The 20791-nt window shown below is 40.7% G+C and overlaps 1 protein-coding gene across 1 annotated transcript in view; it reads left to right on the forward strand.

Moving 5' to 3' along the window:
* Positions 1-20791, forward strand: part of LOC124555205 (organic cation transporter protein-like) — a 543400-nt gene that overhangs the window by 450216 nt on the left and 72393 nt on the right. The window contains exons 4-6 of the mRNA XM_047129052.1: positions 15068-15317; positions 17421-17527; positions 17616-17770. Of these exons, the coding sequence (XP_046985008.1) occupies positions 15068-15317; positions 17421-17527; positions 17616-17770 (512 nt within the window). The remainder of the gene's footprint in view (positions 1-15067; positions 15318-17420; positions 17528-17615; positions 17771-20791) is intronic.

Below are 20791 nucleotides of genomic sequence, written 5' to 3' on the forward strand. Positions count from 1 at the left end.
CTTGTAAGTAATCATAAATAAAATTGAATATTTGTATAATTATTAGTTTTCATTAATCAAATCTTATTACACGAACAAGCATTAGGATTTAAAAGTGGAAAACACTTATTGTGTAAACTGTTCATTTTAGAAAGGAAAAAAAAAAAGAAAATTTGCTCTTATAAATTGACTGAAAGAACAAACGTAGAGGTAAGTGACACGTGAAAATTCTTGAAATTCTTGAAATGCTTGAATAGCACGTAGAGGAAAGGTTAACACAACAATTTGCACTTTTATAACAATGTTTTTGTAAATATTCTTTACAGTTAATTGTGACAAAAATTGGCTAGCACCATATCAAAAAATCACTACTGTAGATTGAGAGACAACTGAATAATGAGGTAATAAAACTTTGACGTCTATTGACACAAAAGTGATGAAATGTCAGTTGACTCTTTGTCATTCCAAATGGTCGACGTGCTGTTCGGAGTGGCCGCATGGTTAGAGGCGCCACGTCGCGCATTGCGCGGCCTCTCCCGCCGGAGGTTCGAGTCCTCCCTCAGGCATGGATGTGTGTGGTGTTCTTAGCATAAATTAGTTTAAGTAGTGTGTAAGTCTAGGGACCGATAACCTCAGCGGTTTGGTCCCTTAGGAATTTATTTCTGAGTGCTGTTCTTACAAATTTCTAAGAGCTTTCACTTTCAATTCAGTACCTCCCCACGACCAAGACTACAACCGAGTCAGTCTGACGACAGTTTTACAGTAATATTCAAGGATTAGATGCTTTAAATGCAGATCGTAACACTCGCATTACGTGAACGTCTACTTCTGCCAAAGAAGGGCATGCAAAAGTCATATCGTGCGTAGTTCTTGTGTTGCATGGTTGTATGGTCGTATGCAGCGACGAATGATACATGATGAAAAATGTGTATGTAATTATAATGGGTTGACTATGCATTAAAATCGCGACAAACAAATATTTCAGAATTGTTGTGTAATTGGAATAACAGAGTTAAGCGGAGTATTGTCTGAACAGCACGGTGCTTTATTAAGTGTGGTCCTGTTGATCTCAGACAGTTACGAACTGGACTATTTTGATGTAAAATCCAAAGCATAGAGCAACGTTTTTCTATCATACACAAATCGTTGTGCAACGTGAATGTTACATTAACTGCATAAAAAAGTGCCCTATGACTGGCTGGTGATCGAGCCACAAACTATATGTAGTTGAAATTTGCTTAAAGCTCCAAGCCATACACAAACATTATAGTAGACTGCTAATTTAGTTGAACACAAATATTTTTTTTAAAAGGATTTACACTCGGTTCTCGTATGTAACTGCTGATTCAGTGTCGCATACCTCTCCAACTCACAGGATGGGATAGAATGAAGAACAGGAACTTCTTAGAGGACGTCCACCAATATCGTGTGGCGGTTTTCTTTAAAATCTGGACCACCCTCCGCCTTTCTGAGATGTGATGGGACACCTCCCCCCCTCCCCACTCATTTGGGATTTACCCCCGTAGTTGCGTGAAAGCACGTAAAATGAAAAAAGTGTTAAACATTGATTAAAACGCTTTTATAAAAAACATGTTTTACTTATATACATTGTTTCTAACACGTAATTGAAAACAATATTTTAAATATGCCAACCGGGAATAGTACTCAGTCGGTCGGGCAGAGACAGAGGGACAAAAAGGCTCCTTCAAAATAGTATTAACATTTTGACGGATTCCTAAAACACTAACCTTTTATTGGTATATTACATACAGTAAATGTCATTGAACCTTTACTTACACTGCAGATGGAAAAACAACAAACACTGTTTTTACCTATGTTTGAACCGTGTGATTAAGTAGCTTTTCAGTCTTTCGATTTATATGATCATACAGAAAATTCTTGTCGCTTTCTTCCACAAACGATTAACTTCTTGCTCGCACGTGTTTGGACTTGTCGGTATGCCCCTTAACATGCGCATTCTAAAAGTTTTGATACAATTCCGTGTTGAACACAATAACATCGACTTTATATGCGTTACGGAATATCACAATGGACTGACGGAAACGCAGTGATTTCGACCGGCGCAGTAGAGGACTCCCGGAATGAAATCTAAGATCTGTGCGGCACTTGTTTCAAATCGGGGAATCCCGGGTATACACACGTGATTATTTATATACAACAAAATGTTATCTGTTATCATAATTTATATTCTCTGAATTAAAAAGTTTACATGAGATTTGCATTCCGCCCCCTTTAAATGAGACTTAGTGAGATTTTTTCCCTCTCCCCGTCCCCCATTCTGAGCAAACGTATTTAGCGGCCGTCCCATAAATACAGCAGAAAACAGGATATCCTCGCAACTGTAGAGATGTAGAAAGATGTAGAAGCGAAGTAGCACGCTTTCTTTTTTGTGAGCTACATGTAGTAGTTCTACCGTTGACAGAGATTATAGCTGTAACATGGAGCTGTGGAACCGAACATAACAAGACAATGGGATTTGTGTGTCCGTGCGTAATGGATACTTATTCATAATTTATTCAGCATTACTTTTCTGTACTTACGTGGACGGAAGAACTTCTATCACAACGATAGTGTAGGACCTACTCTAAGATATGAAGGAATGTCGTACTTAATAACGTGTAGGACCACCTTTTGTTACTATTAAAAAGTTTAGTCTTTCAAGAACAGATGTTCGGGATTTAACGTTCTGCCGACGAGGTGTCATTGGAGCCGGAGTTGCTGCAGTGGAACGCCGTTGTGTACAATGGACAATATCCCAGGAAGTTCTTGCATCTAAACACGTTTTTTTTTTCTAGTTTTGACCATTAGTTTAACGGGCGATCAAAATGTTTCCGTTCGAAGGCTATACAGTACAGGATGAGTATGCCAGTCAGACAGAATCGCCACGAGCATTGATGCATTCATCCCACCGGCGCACCAGGCTGAAGATACCCATTCGGTAAGCGTGAAGTAGTCCGTAACTTCCGGCTGTACATCCTAGTCCAACAAGATACACATTCTCCATTCTCTGATTGATGTCTAGCGGTGTTTTAGTTCGACAGCCAAGAACAGACTAACATCACGGTGGTCCTGTTTGGACGCATTTGGTAACAAGTCACCAAACTTGAGGTTTCCGCATTTACCTCGCGGAACCACGTCACAATTCGATGGCGTCGTGCCACGTAGAACGCTTTCAGCTGTGTTCCTGAAGAACACTGGTAGAACTGTTCTACACTGAGATCACAGAGGGCATCCTAATATCGTGTTCGACCTGGCGGAGTGCAGCAACTCGACGTGGTATGAACTCAACAAGTAGTTGGAAGCTCCCTGCAGAAATATTGGGACGCGCTGCCTCTATGGCCGTCCTTAATTGCGAAAGTGTTTCCGGTGCAGGATCATGTGCACGAAGTGACCTCTCGATTATGTCCCCTAGTGTTCGATCTGGATGGCCAAATCATTCGCTCGATCTGTACAGAATGTTCTTCAAACCAATCGCGAATTGTGGCTCGGTGACATAGAGCATTGTCATCCATAAAACTTCCACGGTTGAATAGCTGTAAATGGTCTCAAAGTAGCCGAATATTATAATTTCCAGTCGGTGATCGGTTCAGTTGGACCAGAGGATCCAATAGATTCCATGTAAACACAGCCTACACCGTTATGGAGCTTGCACAGTGCCTTGTTGGCAGCTTGAGCTCATGGCCTCATGGGGTCTGCGCAACACTCGAACCCTGCCACCAGTTCTTACCATCTGAAATCGGGACTCGTCTGACTGGGCCACTGTTTTCCAGTCGTCTAGGGTCCAACCGAGCCCAGGAGAGCCACTGCAGACGATGTCGTGCGGCTAGCAAAGGTCTGCTGCCATAGCCCATTAACGGTCGTCGTACGTTGCACATTAATTTCTGTGGTTATTTCACGCACTGTTCCTCGTCTGTTAGCACTGACAACTCTAGACAAACGCCGCTGCTCTCGGTCCTTAAGTGAAGGCAACCGGCCATTGCATTGTCCGTGATGAAAGATAATGCCTAAAATGTGGTCTTCTTAGCACATTCTTGACCTGGGGATTTGGGAATATTGAATTCCCAAACGATTTCCCCAACGGAATGTCTCATATGTCTAGCACCAACTACGATTCCGTTTTCAAAGTCTGTGAATTCCCAACGTGCGGCCGTAATCAGTTCGGAAACGTTTTCACATCAATCACATGAACATAAATGACACCTCCTACAATGCACTACCCTTTAAACCTCGTGTAAGCGATACTATCGCCATCTGTGTAGACCGATACGCATACCGCTGTGACAATGACTTCTGAAGCCTCAGTGTATAGCTCTGTGGTCAGTGGCGTCCGCAGTCATTGGTCAAGGGAAAGAGGGGGGGGGGGGGAGGGTCAGTGGCGTCCTCAGCCATTGGTCAAGGGAAAGAGGGGGGGGGGAAGATTCTAAAATTGCAGTTTCTTATGTAAATTATTTGGTCTCTTTTGAGACGTGTCATGGATCAAGAACTAAATTTTGTAGGTGACACAAGAAACATTATATCCCAGATAACTGATGGTTGTCCACTCACTTTTACACTTTTAGAAGTGTGTGAGAATTCTGTAATGAATAATAAGTCTGTACTCCAGATTCTAGGGGGAGGGGGGAATGTACGGCAAGTGCCTTTCCTTGGCCCACTTGCGGACACCTATGACTGTGGCAGAAGATAAGCGAGGAATCACAGTGGGTGTGTTAATAGGTTTTATTCTAGCGGAGTGTGAAATCTAAATATATCTTAGGTAAAAGATCGAAATTTCTTGAAACATGACACAACAATGCAGTTGTAGTGTCCCTTTTAGTCTCTATATGGAGAATATGGAGATTGAATTCAAATACATTCATCGCGTTTCCTACTCTCCCAGTATTTGAATGAACACGGTAGCGAAACCTTGCCTGGTCGTCGCCTGCCCCACGCTGCGCCAGACTTAAACTGCGCTGCACAGCACGTCCAGTGTGGATGTTAAACTGCGGAACAACGAGCAATTCCACGCTGTGTCGGTGCATCAAAGGAAATGGGTGGTTCGTGCGCACTATGTTTGGACGGCGTTTTTCGTTCTCTATTTTTACTGTTGCGTGCGCACGCACATTGGAACATACGTAGCTGTGCACCTACGAACACTACTCCATTGTGTGTTCTGCCCTCGTGTGGGTCATACTGCACCGCGCGGCTCGGTGCGCCTGGTGTGGACGCGGCTTAAGAGGAGTCGTGCCGCCCAAAATGACAAAATTTGACATTTTTACTTTCATGCAAATTATGAAAATATGGATGTTTATGCTTAATTTGGTGTAGGTTTTATTGAAATATTCGATTATTTACTATTTTAAATAAATATTTGAAAATAATCATCAATGACATTTCCGAGAATTTTGTTTTTCATCATTTCGCATATTGGCAATTTTCTCTGGAACTATATAGTCTAGAAGGCTGTGGTTTCTTTTGTTTTGTAGAGATCTGCCGTTTCATAAGTTGCCTACACTGGTGGTACTTCGCAGTAAACTCTTTGAACTGTACATTTGTTTGTGTTTGACAACAACAGTTATCCACTAGCCACGTTTTAGTTTCCGTGTTTCCTGTGATAGTTTTCGTCAAGACTAAACCAAAAGGAGTGCTTAAAAAATACGAAACAAAGGAAACAGATACTACAGAACAAATATAGCAGCAGTAAAAAGTGGTTAGCGCCGGAGGGCGTGATAATTTGGTTGTAAATAGTGACAGTTCTTCTACTCCTCCGAGTGCTTCCAAGTAAAAACTGCTGGGTAATGATGTAAAATACAACGCAGCTTGAGACAGTGAAACAAAGTGCAATATCATTGTTAATCTCCATATACTTATTTCAGCTTTGTCTGAAACAATGTGCTGTCGTATATGTGGAGGGGAAATTGAAATTTCTGAAAATCTATCTCAATGCAATGGTCTGGTGTGCACTTTACAAGTAATGTGTTTGAACTGTAAAAAGCGAAAAGACTTTCAAGACTTCAGAAGTAAGTGTAAAAATGGACTTTTTGACACTAATCGAAGATACTTCTATGAACTTAGTTGCATAGGAAAAGGCCATTACGCTGGTAAGGTTCTTTGTGGCTTGTTGAACCTCCCTAGTCCCCCTACAAAATCTATCAAATACAACTCCATAGTAAGAAGTAGTGTCAAGGTGTGTGTTATGGAGTCAATGACTACAGCAGCAGAGCAGGCTGTAGCAAAAAATGGTAGTTCTGACATAGCAATATCATTCGATGGATGCTAGCAAAAAGGAGGTTTCCAGTCAAAGAATTCGTGTGAATCTATTATCACCATCGACAATGGGAAAGTGTTGGATGTTGATGTGTTGACCATGTACTGTCAGGGTTGTATGCAAGCAGGCAAGAGTACTGGAAAGCAAACTAAGCATGAAATGAATTGTCAGAGAAACTATGAAGGAACTAGTGGAGGGATGGAGGTTGCTTCTGCAGTGAAAATGTTCCAACGTTCCCAGCATGACTGTGCTGTTCGCTACATGAGTTTTCTTGGGGATGGAGGCTCACGATCGTATAAGGCAGTGGTGGAGAGTAAACCCTATGGTGATTTGTCAATTACAAAACTAGAGTGTGTTAATCATGTGCAAAAGAGGATGGGCATGAAACTACATAGACTCAAACAGCAGTTGGGAAGTACCAAGTTATCTGATGGTCTAAGTATAAGACGTCGACTGACTGATAAACAAACTGATCAGATTACACGATATTATGGTATGGCTATTAGAAGTAACGGAAATAATTTACATGGTATGAAGAGAGCTGTTTGGGCAATTTATTTTCACAAGCTGTCTACAGATGCTGAACCAATACACAGCCTGTGTTCCACTGAATGGTCTGAATACTTCAAGGCAAAAGAGGTGGGTAAAGTAGACACTTTCTCGCACAAAATTACTATATCAAATGCTGTTACGCTTGCCATGAAACCTATATTTCAGGAGATGATGATCTGATGATGATGATGATGATCTGATGATGATCTGATGATGATGATGATCTGATGATGATGATGATATGATGATGATGATGATATGATGATGATGATGATCTGATGATGATGATGATCTGATGATGATGATGATGATCTGATGATGATGATGATGATCTGATGATGATGATGATGATGATGATCTGATGATGATATGATGATGATGATCTGATGATGATATGATGATGATGATGATCTGATGATGATATGATGATGATGATGATCTGATGATGATGAAGAAGAAGAAGAAGAAGAAGAAGAAGAAGACGACAAAACAGCCAGTCATTTCAGTACAGGTGAAAATCCCGGACCCCGCCGGGAATCGAACCTGGGACCCCGTGCTCGGGAAGCGAGACAACGAGCTGCGGACCTAATATATTTAGAACATTGTTAATACTACGGCAGCAATGTTTATGCCCTTCGTCATCTAGTCTCCTATGACTTAAACAATTGGGATAAGATTAGAACGGTTCTCGTGCAAATGAAGACAGTAAGCAGCAGATGGTATTTACTCCACTTATTTGTATAGTGTGTTTAAAATTACTTGATAGTTGAGGTCTGTTACATAGCCCTACAGTGTTGCTTCTTCAGCTACCACTCGGTTAAGCACGGCGGGTCACTCCCCAAGTGCTGAAATGCTGTCCATTTAACACGAAACAATGTTTGAAGCTGCTGCCGTCAGGTAAGGCGCAAACGCAAGATGCTCTGTCCACAGCTGATTTTAGAAGACCAATGACTGAACCGCGGCCGGCCGAAGTGGCCGAGCGGCTCTAGGCGCTACACTCTGGAACCGCGTGACCGCTGCGGTCGCAGGTTAAAAAAAAATGGTTCAAATGGCTCTGAGCACTATGGGACTTAACATCTATGGTCATCAGTCCCCTAGAACTTAGAACTACTTAAACCTAACTAACCTAAGGACAGCACACAACACCCAGCCATCACGAGGCAGAGAAAATCCCTGACCACGCTGGGAATCGAACCCGGGCGTGGGAAGCGAGAACGCTACCGCACGACCACGAGATGCGGGCGGTCGCAGGTTCGAATCCTGCCTCGGGCATGAGTGTTTGTGATGTCCTTAGGTTGGTTAGGTTTAAGTAGTTCTAAGTTCTAGGGGACTGATCACCACAGCAGTTAAGTCCCATAGTGCTCAGAGCCATTTGAACCATTTTTTAAACTGAACTGCGGCGGACAACGCGTTTGAGAGCCCTGCCTTTACAATTGTGTCCTAACGTAACCACAACCTCTTGATGTGCAATGTATCCAAGAAAGCGGCGGTCAGCAACCTGCGGCAGATGCTCGCTTTGCTCACAGCTGGCCTGTAAGAGCAAAGTCAAGACACAAAAAGTTTAGTTTCGGTGCTAAAAGCGAATTTTAACTTCTCGCTTTAGCTACGCGATACCGACCGATGAGCTGTCCTCGTTGGAAGTTGTGTACAGGTTACAGGCGACACAAGCAGATTCCATAGGAAAAAAATGATGGGAAGAAAAATAAGAGCAAATAAAAAAAAGTCAAGATGACGAAAATGGTGTAACAAAAGATTAAAAGTAAAACATAGATTAAAACTACCTAACTGAATATAATAAGCCATTTTCGTAAAGATTTAAAAAAAAAAAAGAAAAAATGTTATCGCCTGGCGTTATTCGAACACCGCGGCATCCGGCATCGTGAACTGTGACGTCACCACCACGCTACGGAAGACCTTCGCATTCTGCTAATATATTTATTTATCTAGAGAACCAGTTGCAACGATAATTTTCTGCCTTCAAAAAATTAGGTTTTACGCTATGTCGTATGAAGTTTACCTACTGTAGGCCGATCTCTGCAATGACGATTGAATATTTGAAGGCGAATCGTGTGTCTTGTGCGGAAGAATCCAGTAGTCTTTGGCTAGTGGTGTGGACGAAATGTGCGTATTTTGTGTGTGTGTGTGTGTGTGTGTGTGTGTGTGTGATAAAATGCGAGGTAAAAGGGCCGGTCTCAAGATTCGGGATCCAGACGCAACAAGGAAGAGGAGAAAAAAAAAAAAAAGAAAGAAAGAAAACCAGGCACGTAATTGGAAGTTAATTGACCATTTGCTGTGGCAGTTTGACGACGACGAACAGTTCAGGAGCGACGCTGAACGCCTCTGATTGGAGGAAGCACCTCCAACATGTGAAGTGTCAACTGTCAAGTAACTTTAATCAGACTGTGTTTGAATAAATTTTCCACGAGAGTCAACACAGGATTCTACTGCTATTGCAGTGCACATTCCATAAAGTACTTCTACAGTTTCTGGTGCTTTAATTTGAACTGGCGTTACAATAATTTAAATCACTGTCCTTTTTGTGCCCGATACTCAAACTGTTGTGAAACGAAGTGTAGTGAAACAGTGTGCTGTCGTCGATGCTGCAAGAAATTACCTGTGAAATGAAATGAAGTGTAGTGAAACAGTGTGCTCTCGTCGATGCTACAAGAAATTACTTGTGTATTCAAATAGCTCCGGCGACCATAATTTGGCTTTTTGGTCAATTCAAGAACATTGATATCTAGATCTGTATGCACTTTTATTATACAGGGCTTCTATAAATGATTCATATATATGACTGACACGTGAACAAAACCGTATTCTCAATGAGTTCGCATTGTGTTCACCAGTTAGCGTTATGAATGCGGTGCCTTGCCAGAATGACGACAAATCAAGAAAAGAATTGTTGTGTGTTGAAATACTGTATACGAATTGTTTCTGTACAGAAGCGCAGTGTGTGTTCAGAAGAAAAAAAATGGTTCAGATGGCTCTGAGCACTATGGGACTCAACTGCTGAGGTCATCAGTCCCCCAGAACTTAGAACTACTTAAACCTAACTAACTTAAGGACATCACACACATCCATGCCCGAGGCAGGATTCGAACCTGCGACCGTAGTGGTCGCGCGGCTCCAGACCGTAGCGCCTAGGACCGCATGGCCACTTCGCCCGGATCAGAGAACGTATCAGTGATGCTGTCATCACCATTGACAGGATGTTGCTACGTAACTTGACTATCGCTTGGATATGTGTCGTGTGACCAGAGGTAAGGAAGAAAGGAAAAATTGGGTTTAACGTCTCGTCGACATAGAGGTCATTAGAGACGGGGCACAAGATCGAATTATTTCAAGGATGGGCGAGGAAATCGGCCGCGCCCTTTAAAAGCAAACATCCTGTCATTTGCATGGAGCGATTTAGGGAAATCACGGAAAACCTAAATCTGGATGGCTGGACGCGGGTTTGAACCATCGTCCTCCCGAATGCGAGTTCAGTGTGCTAACCAGTGCACCACCTCGTTTTATGTGACCAGAGGGCCACTCATGGAACATTTGTTGAGTGCGAAATGCAGCATGGTGAGTTTACGGTTGTGTCCATGTACCAGTCAAATTTGTACATGTAACAACTTGGAAACGATTGAATCATTTTTAATACTCATGTTTGTGAAGTGGTAAGTAGCAGAGACTTCATATTATACCAAGGATTAAAGTTCCTTCCCCTTCTGATCACAGATGGGGGAGCGGAAACGATAAATGCTTTTATGTCTTTGTACGAGCTGTTATTGCTGTTCTCCAGTAAAGAGACAGTTTTGATACAGCTCTCCAAGGTAATGTATCATCTACGAGTCTTACTGCAACCTACATCCATTTGAACCTGCTTACTGTATCCAGACCCTGATCTAAGTCTAAAATTTTTAGCTCCCACTCTTTTCCCTATTACCATGTTCACTATTTCTTGATGCCTCCGGATAGGAAGAAGGATCCTTTATTGTATGATTATATGATAGCGGAACAAACACTGGTAGCAGTTACTTCTGTAAAATATCTGGGAGTATCCATGCGGAACGATTTGAAGTGGAATGATCATATAAAATTAATTGTTGGTAAGGCGGGTGCCAGGTTGAGATTCATTGGGAGAGTCCTTAGAAAATGTAGTCCATCAACAAAGGAGGTGGCTTACAAAACACTCGTTCGACCTATACTCGAGTATTGCTCATCAGTGTGGGATCCGTACCAGATCGGGTTGACGGAGGAGATAGAGAAGATCCAAAGAAGAGCCGCGCGTTTCGTCACAGGGCTATTTGGTAACCGTGATAGCGTTACGGAGATGTTTAATAAACTCAAGTGGCAGACTCTTCAAGAGAGGCGCTCTGCATCGCGGTGTAGCTTGCTCGTCAGGTTTCAAGAGGGTGCGTTTCTGGATGAGGTATCGAATATATTGCTTCCCCCTACTTATACCTCCCGAGGAGATCACGAATGTAAAATTAGAGAGATTCGAGCGCGTACGGAGGCTTTCAGACAGTCGTTCTTCCCGCGAACCACACCTGACTGGAACAGAAAAGGGAGGTAATGACCGTGGCACGTAAAGTGCCCTCCGCCACACACCGTTGGGTGGCTTGCGGAGTATAAATGTAGATGTGGATGTAGATGTGTCTGATCTAGTCCTTCCCTTTTCACCTCTTATCAGATGTACCCATCGAATCTTCAGCATTCTTTTGTAGCATCACGTTTCAAGAGCTTCCATTGTCTTGTCATCTAATGTATGCTACTTTCATTTTCTCATTTCCCTCAGCATCGCCTGATTTTATTCGTCTACGTTGCACTGACAGAGCCCTTTGCTGTCTCTGATAGTGTGACACAATTATCGACAGACCTTCAAACTTTTATTTCTTCTCTCTGATCTTTAATCTATTTTCCAAATTTCTCCTCTTCACTTTACTTCTTATTGTTTGGCATTGTTGGCTGGGACACTCCGAGGGTTAACTTCAGCCGCCCAATCAGGAAGAGTTTTTTCCTGCGCGATCAATCGCACCTTTGCTTAGTAGATTCTTGTCTTTAAGTGTAGGCCTATCTGTTGAGTGTAGGCGGCTGTAACATGTGTATTCGGAGTCGTGTGATGTGATGTTTGAGTTGTGTGGTGAAGAGAGAATGGACGGGGTGAAACACGGCGCCAGCGCATGGCCTACTCCTCTTGACCAACGCAAATCTTCGCCTGCCGAGAAAATACTGACGATGAAAATTCCTTCCGCTATTTTAACTGCTGCCTGGGAATCGAGCGTCACAGAACAGGCATGCGTTCGTGACATAGCTGCGGAGCCGGGCAACTCTATGTGCAGATGGAACAACAATGCGTGTATGCTGTATGCTACCAACTTGTGTTCCGCACTGCCTCTCTTCCATGTCCTTCATGATTAGGCCTATAATTCTGGCAACATCCCCCAGGCTGTGGCTAAGCCATGTCTCCGCAATATCCTTTCTTTCAGGAGTGCTAGTTCTGCAAGGTTCGCAGGAGAGCTTCTGTAAAGTTTGGAAGGTAGGAGACGAGGTACTGGCAGAAGTAAAGCTGTGAGTACCGGGCGTGAGTCGTGCTTCGGTAGCTCAGTTGGTAGAGCACTTGACCGCGAAAGGCAAAGGTCCCGAGTTCGAGTCTCGGTCGGGCACACAGTTTTAATCTGCCAGGAAGTTTCATATCAGCACACACTCCGCTGCAGAGGGAAAAATTCTCATTCTGGGAATATTCCTATAGCCTGATCACACATATAAAAGTTGTTTACAAGATCAGTATTGATCATACTATGCAGACTGTGAGGCCGGCATTAATATCCTTGACAACACTGATTTATGGGTACAGGCCGTGGTCCACGGCAAGTTAAAGTGCTCACCACTTCACAGCTAGACTGAAAATGCGGAGTTAGTTAATTTTTGTCCTAAGGCTTGTTTCGACAAGCTAAACCTAGGTTACATTTGAAAATGAGCTAATCAGACGTTATGACCTCTGTAGATGTCTCCTGCAGAAGGAGACGAAGCGACGAGCACTGAAACATGCCTGGGATAAAGGCCCAGTGTCACAGAAGACCAGTATTAACATTGTCTATGTTTAATAATATTGAGTAAATGCAGTTACGTTACATGTGGAATACCTATGTCTTGAATGTCATGATGGACGAGGGTGCCCATACGATAGTCTGTCGGGAGATTCTAGACCAGGGGGGGTTTGGAGTATTTTTAATATTTTTGAAGACGAATAATGACCTGCAAGTAGCCATAAAAACTTTCCACTTCCGACCCTGTTAAAAACCTGGGTAATATGGACTTTTAAATCACTTTCTTTAAAGTAAAATTCCTGACTACACTACGTATCTTCCTTTCCCTAGTCCTCAGGTATGTGCGCGCTTGCATGGCGAGGATGTTTCAGTGAGACTTCCTGATGTTGACCTCAGCAACATTTTGTGTCATCATTGTGCTCCATATTCCTCGTAGATTCCAGTTCCGTGTCTTCATTTCATTGGAATAAAAAGACAGGCCTTTAAATAGTCACCACTTTGATACACACAACAAAGCTCCACAGTATCGTCCGATGGGATTATTCCACGCTTCCATTATAACTAACTGAGAAATGCACCATTTTAAGAAAACAGTTGTTTTCCTATACTTTAAAAACATCTAAATCCCAGTTTCATGAGGTGTTTGAATGGCAGTGCAGACATGGCAGACCATTTTTCCACAAGAGCTGAAACCAGAGAAGGTAATGATGTTGGACGCTGAGGTCGATGATTGAACTCATTTCAAAGGTGTTCCATTGGGTTCAGGTCGGCACTCTGGGCATGTCAGTCCATTTCAGGAATGTTATTGTCCACAAATCATTGCCTCACAGATCTGCTTTATGATAGGGTGCGTTATCATTTGCTGTATGCACTACATAAGGCTGTAAAACGTGTTCGTACCCTTCTGCACTTAGTGTTTTGTTAAGCACAACAAGGGGATCACACCTTAACAACGAAAATCATCCCCATACCATTACACCATCCCATCTGTTCTTCACAATTGGCACTACACATGATGGCACGGAACATTCTCTAGGCATCCGCCAAACTCAAACACTCCCATCGGATTTCCACGAAGTGTAGTGTTGATTCGTCGCGCCATATCACCCGTTTCCAGTCATCCAGTCTTTACATTACCTCAAGTGTTGCTTAGCATTGCCGTAAGAAATGTGTGGCTTATGAGGTTCTGCTCGACAATTAAACCCCATTCTTTTAACTCGCTTTGTACAGTCAGTGTAATAACTGGAACGCTGGTAGCACTGTGGAACTCATGAGTAATTCTTTCCTCTGAATGTATGTGATTTTTGACAGCCGCCCTCAGCGGTCCCTGTCAGTCAGTATAAGAGGCCTCGGTTTAGCTGTGGTTGTCGGCATTGGCTGCTTCAGAAGGCTTGAAATGCCCCTAACGAATTTGTTACTCAGGTGACGTTCACTGAGCAGTCAATGCGCTATCCTGGTCGACCCCTTCTGATGTTCCTGCTTCTCTTCCGACTACACGATACTCCCCACCTGCTCTTATACTGGTGAGTCCACATCTCGTGACATCTAAGGGTCAATTATGCATTACATACAGGTGTTAGGATACTTCTGATCAGATAGTGTGTTTACTGTTGGTAAACCTCCAACTGACTTCTGATTTCTCCGATATGTCTCTCGTCGTCATCCTACGAGATGTATGTGGGAGGAAGTTGCCCGTTTCTTCACTCTACATGGAGGATTCGCTCTAGCAGTTTCAATGGTAAACCTCTCAATGATGTGCAATGCCTCTCCTGTAGCGTCTGCCACTGGACACTGATCAGCATATATGCGTGACTCTCCCATTTGAGAAACTAACCTGTCACGTACGTGCTGATCTTCATTAGACCTTCTCTCTCTGTTCTACTAATCCTACCTGAGCAGGCTTTCTCTTCAGTAGAAAAGAAATTTAGAAACTGTTCACAACGAATTTGACGGCACGTAGCTTAAGATCGCAGGGAAGTAAACGTAAAGAGGACATCCCAGTCAGACTCCTCGTGAACTCCACAGGTAGCCTAGTGTGTAAGGTGTGCAATGCCAATATGACCAATAAAACGTATGTATTAATAATTCAGTGTGATTAGTTGCTAATGTAGACATATAGCTGTATACAAAAAGTAGCTTTTTCCTGTTATATTTCATCAAAATGAGTTCTGCTTTCAGCAAAAGTCAAAATTTTAATGTACGATGATGCAGTCAGTGGTTTACACGTCTGCAGGTGTTACGTTCCTGACTGCGATGGCAGCCCTGTGGGGGCAGATTTCAGTCCCCACTGGTTGCAGAACGCAGTGCCAGTAGACACCCGTGGAGACCTGCTGAAGCCTGCACACTGCCGACGTTACATTCGCAACAGTTCTGTGGCAGCTGACATCTTCAACAGCACGTGCCCTACCTCGCTCTTCACCAACACCACGGAGCGGTGTGATGAATGGGTGTATGAAGGATTTGAAACGTCCATCCAGAGTGAGGTAACAAAAACATACTTCTGGTGTCACAGTTGTAGTCCAGTAATTAAATTTAATATAACACTCACCTCTTACAGTAAATCAAATAGTAATTAGGAAATTTATCTAAATAGAGATTTGCTCTGTGGATATTCCTCTAACTAAACAGGTGATAATATGAGAGGGGAAAAAGACGTAAATTAATACTTGGTAGAAAATAACGAAACAAAAACCAAAATGTAGAATTCCGTGTTCAAATGCTTATTCGTGAAAGAAAATCGAGTAATGTTGCATCATTCAGTAACCGTAGTGCTCCAGAGATGGCTGACTGTAATCAGTACTGGTGGTGAAGCTTCCTGGCAGATTAAAACTGTGTGCCGGACCAAGACTCGGGACGGAGTTCGAGTCTCGGTTCGGCACACAGTTTTAATCTGCCAGGAAGTTTCGTATCGGCGCACACTCAGCTGCAGAGTGAAAATTTCACTCTGGAGTACTGGTGGTGTTAGAAAGTAGCTTAAACCACTAAAACTCAGCAGGACCTCAGGGACTGACTGACTACCTGTACAGAATCTGTGAGTAAATTAGTTCTGCTCTTGAGCATAATTTAGCACAGGTCTCTTGAGCAGAGACATGCTCTGTTTCACTGGGAAAGGGGATAGATTAAACCCATCTACAAAACAGAAAGTGGGATTGTTCCACAGAACTACCATCATACATCATTCCCATCTATTTGTAGTAGAATCCAATAACATATACAGATTAAAAACAGTATTATGTACATTAAATAAAATAATCTGTACATGGGTATCAGTTTGGATATTGAGAACATTGATCATGTGATACTGAACATGTGCTATTGACATGACATGTGACTGAAAGTTGTCAGCAGACACTGAGGTAATGTCTGGCGAGACCCAAGAGACTGTAGCAGTACCGCTGCTGTTCTTGTTATACATTAATGACTTTGCATATTAATATAGATGACTTTGCACATTAATATTAGTTTCAGTCTCAGGCTTTTGGCAGATGATGCAGTTATCTGTGAGGATCTGCCATCTGGTGAAAATTTAGGTTTTTACAAAATACCAGCCTGGAGCTAAGCTTTGCAACTAGTTTTCAGTGTAGACGAGTGTAAAGTGTATCCTTCATGGAATATAAACAGATGATACCCTTTGACTATTGGATTAGTGAGATAGAGTTAATGTCAATTGTGCTGTGCAAATATTTTGGAATAACAATGTTTGGGGAGCATTTACAGACTTGATTGTGTCATGAAAGAATGTGCTCATGACAGATACTAAAAAAAAAATGCTGTGTATCTTACAAGAACCTACTTACAAGATTGATTATAAGGCAGAAATGTATTCAGTGCCCCATGTTTCTATCCTATGGGGTTCATGCAGATCCCATCAAGCAGTCATTCTTCCTGCAGTCCATAATGGCATGAAACAGAAAGAAACCTTAACATATGGCACAAAAAAGATATTTCCTCTGCTACACTTTTACAGTGGTTTACACTGTATTTGTGTGTTGTAGTATGTGCAATTATGATATGAAAACATTATCTGAACATAGTTTCCAAGCAACAATTACCTTAAACTGCTCAAATGTGAATTATGTAGACAGTTCATGTTAAAAAATGCCACTGCTAATTTAAACTCAGTTGCAAGATCCAGCAGATACATTCTGTATTTCGAATCAGAGTTAGTATGTAGACACACACTCATTCCTGGCGGTTTAGAATCTTAATTTTGGAAACTTTTGAGGGTACACAATATGCTTACATTATGTTATTACTGCGAGAAGCAACAGTGATGATTATAAGTAGGCCTCCATTTAACAATATGTAGATAACCATTACCTGTTACTATTTCCATTGGACATATCTGAATGTTTAGCCACCAGCAAAAGATAAACAATTGCCACAAGGTACATCGGAAGAGGCAGGAGTTTTCTCAGGATACATGAATTTTTGTAACTCTTATATAAATTTATAACTGAATTGCAAACTGACTGTAGAAAATCATCTTTAATCTGATTGAAAACATGTCTTCAAATTAAATAAGTAACACTGTTTCTTATTGTATAACAGCTGTGCCAACTAATTTTATTATATTTTTTTCCCAGTGGGATATAACATGTGATGAAGAATTGTGGAAACTTGGAATGGTTGGCACCGTCAATAATTTTGGCTATCTGTTGGGCCTACCAGTATTTGGTTACATCTCAGACAGGTACAAGTTCCCAGACAATGCTCTTGAAATACTGAATTTTTTGAAAAATTGCCAATTTTCTAACAGATAATAAATTTCTTCTTTACAGATTTGGCCGAAAGAAAGTCTTCATGTATGGTATGGGCCTTACAAGTATCTTGGGTTTTGCAAGAGCATATGCAAATAATTATATGACATACTTGGTTCTTGAGTTCCTAGCCATGTTTGTTATGGGTGGAAACTTTTCATCTATTTTTATACTTGGTATGTACTTCTAAATGAAGCACTACTTAGCTATAATGTGACACTTTTCTGTTAAATAAGTCAAATGTCTAATGTATACATATAATGAAATTAACTTCAGTATGATGATTATTAACAATGAGCATTGAGCCTAAAATTTAATATTTTTTCAACTCGCCCATCATGATTAAAAAAATTGCTTTAAATTGGAAGCATGTAAAAATAAAAACCTCTCACTATCATTAGCCTTCCCTCTTTACTATCAAATACCACACTGCTGCATTACTAAAAAATAATACCCATTGAAGCATCCAGCATGTAGGATTATTTGCAAAATTTCAAACTTGTATCTGAATAGACAGCCTATTCTTCAACCTATTAATGCATCTAAATTTTTAAGTTTTTTCTTTAATGTTGATCATGTAAATTCCTTTCCTGAAATGTATAAAATTCGGAATGTCCTATGAGCAAGAAGTCAGCATTAAAAAATAAATACAATGGGCCATTTACTTTGATACTGTACATTACGTATCTCACCATGACGTACAGTCTCTATATAGTGAACCTTCATACTGAGCAGGATGTAAATCCTATAATATTAGGAGGATAGTTGACAAGCCAAAAACTGAGTATTTTAGGAGACAGCTCAAATTTATGAACTGGAGGAATGTTTACATCGTAGTAGACATTAATGATAAATATACATATTTATTTTATATGTCTGAATTATATAATGTCTATCCCATATTTGCCACCAATAACATCACTGTAATATTCTATCAAATGCAAATTTTTACACGGTTGTCACATTTTCTGAACATTAACAGATATTGGGGACACTGTTCTCCACAGGAACATACAATATATTCACCTTACGTGGAAGAATTTACCTTTATTCATTGTGACTAGATGTATGGGAAAAGTTCAGTCTTAGTTATATGGGACTTGCATTCACACATTTCTGAGGAAACTGCAATGTTTTAGATTATGTATCTATCAACCAGGAGCTGATGTGCTCGTTACAGGCAATACTGCAAAATATTGAAAGTTATACAGACAGCTCAGGAAATGTTACAAAAAGATAGTCACATCAAGCAATAAATAAATATAATGTAGGATATAGTGTAGGGGCAACTAGTAGAACCAGGCAGGATGAGCAGAAGGTGACATTAAGAATAAATAACTTATTGGTAACAGAGATATGGAGTGTGGCAATATTCTTATGTTGTTGATACACTGTGCCAGATTCAGTAAATAATACCCTCATAAATCTTAGACCATCAAATCCAAAAAAACCTCAGTGGTATGGGGTGACACTCATTTCACCAGAAGAAGTAATATCCATCATTAAACCTTTAAAATCAAAACATTTTACAGTTGGTTGAAATGATGAATTTTCGCCATAATGCAAGAAAGGGAATAGGAACACACATCAAATTTAATGTGATTTCACTTTCTCCAGTATTCACAAAAAATTTAGAACACTTAATTTGCAAGTGACTTCTTAACTATCTTATTACAATTAATATATTTACCAAGTCACAGTTTGTACTTCTGAGGAGTTAGTGAGGAAGTTATTTGTGTATTTGTGCATAGTGAGCCATCAGTGGTGTTTCAGTACATCAGTTGTTTTATACATTTAATATATTATTATAGAATTGCTTGAAACCAATTCAATATCATTAAACCTTGAAATAACCAACTATATGTTGTTTTGAACCTGTAAGAGGTTTATGCCCAGTCCATGCATAAAATATAAGAACATGAAAACAGAATGGGATTATTCTGAAAGTTATAGGAATTATAGCTTCATAGTAATTTCAGTTCATTCATTCATTTATTTATTGGTCCATTTGATTCATTACATATTTAAACAGTACATTGAATATAGGACAAGTCAAAATTGCGAAAGGGGCAGAAACGCACACACACACACACACACACACACACACACACACACACACACAGAGAGAGAGAGAGAGAGAGAGAGAGAGAGAGAGAGAGAGAGAGAGAGAGAGAATGAATGACAAAATTAATTACAGATGACAATCATAAATTACAAGTGACAAATATAGCAACTTGAATTTAACCATTATTACATAATCATTGTTTACAAGGCTATTTTTTGTAATTTAAAAATTCTTTTACAGTGTAAAACATTTTTCCACTATAAATGACTTAAGATTATGTTTTAAAAAATTTTTATGTTGCTGCAATTTTAAATCACTGGGTAGGCTGTTATATAGCTGAACTGTTATCTGTGATACATGTTTTTGGTACAGTGCTGTTCTACAATGTGACATGTGGTTATTATTTGTGTTTCTTGTGTTGTGACTGTGTATATACTTATTTTGTTGAAGATGTCCAGTTTGGTTTAAAAGATACTCATTTGCGAACAGGATACACTCATATATGTAAAGGCTCAGTAGGCTCATTATTTTCATCTGGATGAAATGTGGTCTACATGTTTCCAGTTTTCTTAGGTTGCAGATAGCCCTGATTGCTCTTTTCTGCATGCTAAAGATCTTTATGCTGGTAGCTGAATTTCCCCAGAAGATTAGCCCATATCGAAGTAGTGCATGGAAGTGTGCATAATACACCTGAATAACTGTTGACTAGCTTGCACTTTTATTTAACACACGCAGAGCATAACAATCTTTTGAAAGTTTTTTTCTCAAGTTCTTTTATATGACAGTCCCATTTTACATTATCTTGAACCCATAGGCCTAGAACCTTAGTGTCAGTAACAGAGTTCAGTAACGTATATTCAAGGAATGGTACTGTAACAAAGTTTTGCACATGTGGAGAAGAGTGGATATTCATAAAGACAGTTTTTTCTTTATTTATTATTATTTTATTTTTTTGAAACCAGCTAGTAATTTGGGACATTACAATATCTATTGCTACTTCCAATGAGATTTAGTCAGCAGCTGTTATTAATATCCTGGTGTCACCAGCAAATAAGATTAGTTTTCCCAATTTAAAAAAGTCATTTATATCATCAATGCAAAGGAGGAACAATAGAGGTCCTAGGACAGAACC

Source organism: Schistocerca americana, chromosome X, assembly GCF_021461395.2.
Source record: "Schistocerca americana isolate TAMUIC-IGC-003095 chromosome X, iqSchAmer2.1, whole genome shotgun sequence".
NCBI lineage: Eukaryota > Metazoa > Arthropoda > Insecta > Orthoptera > Acrididae > Schistocerca > Schistocerca americana.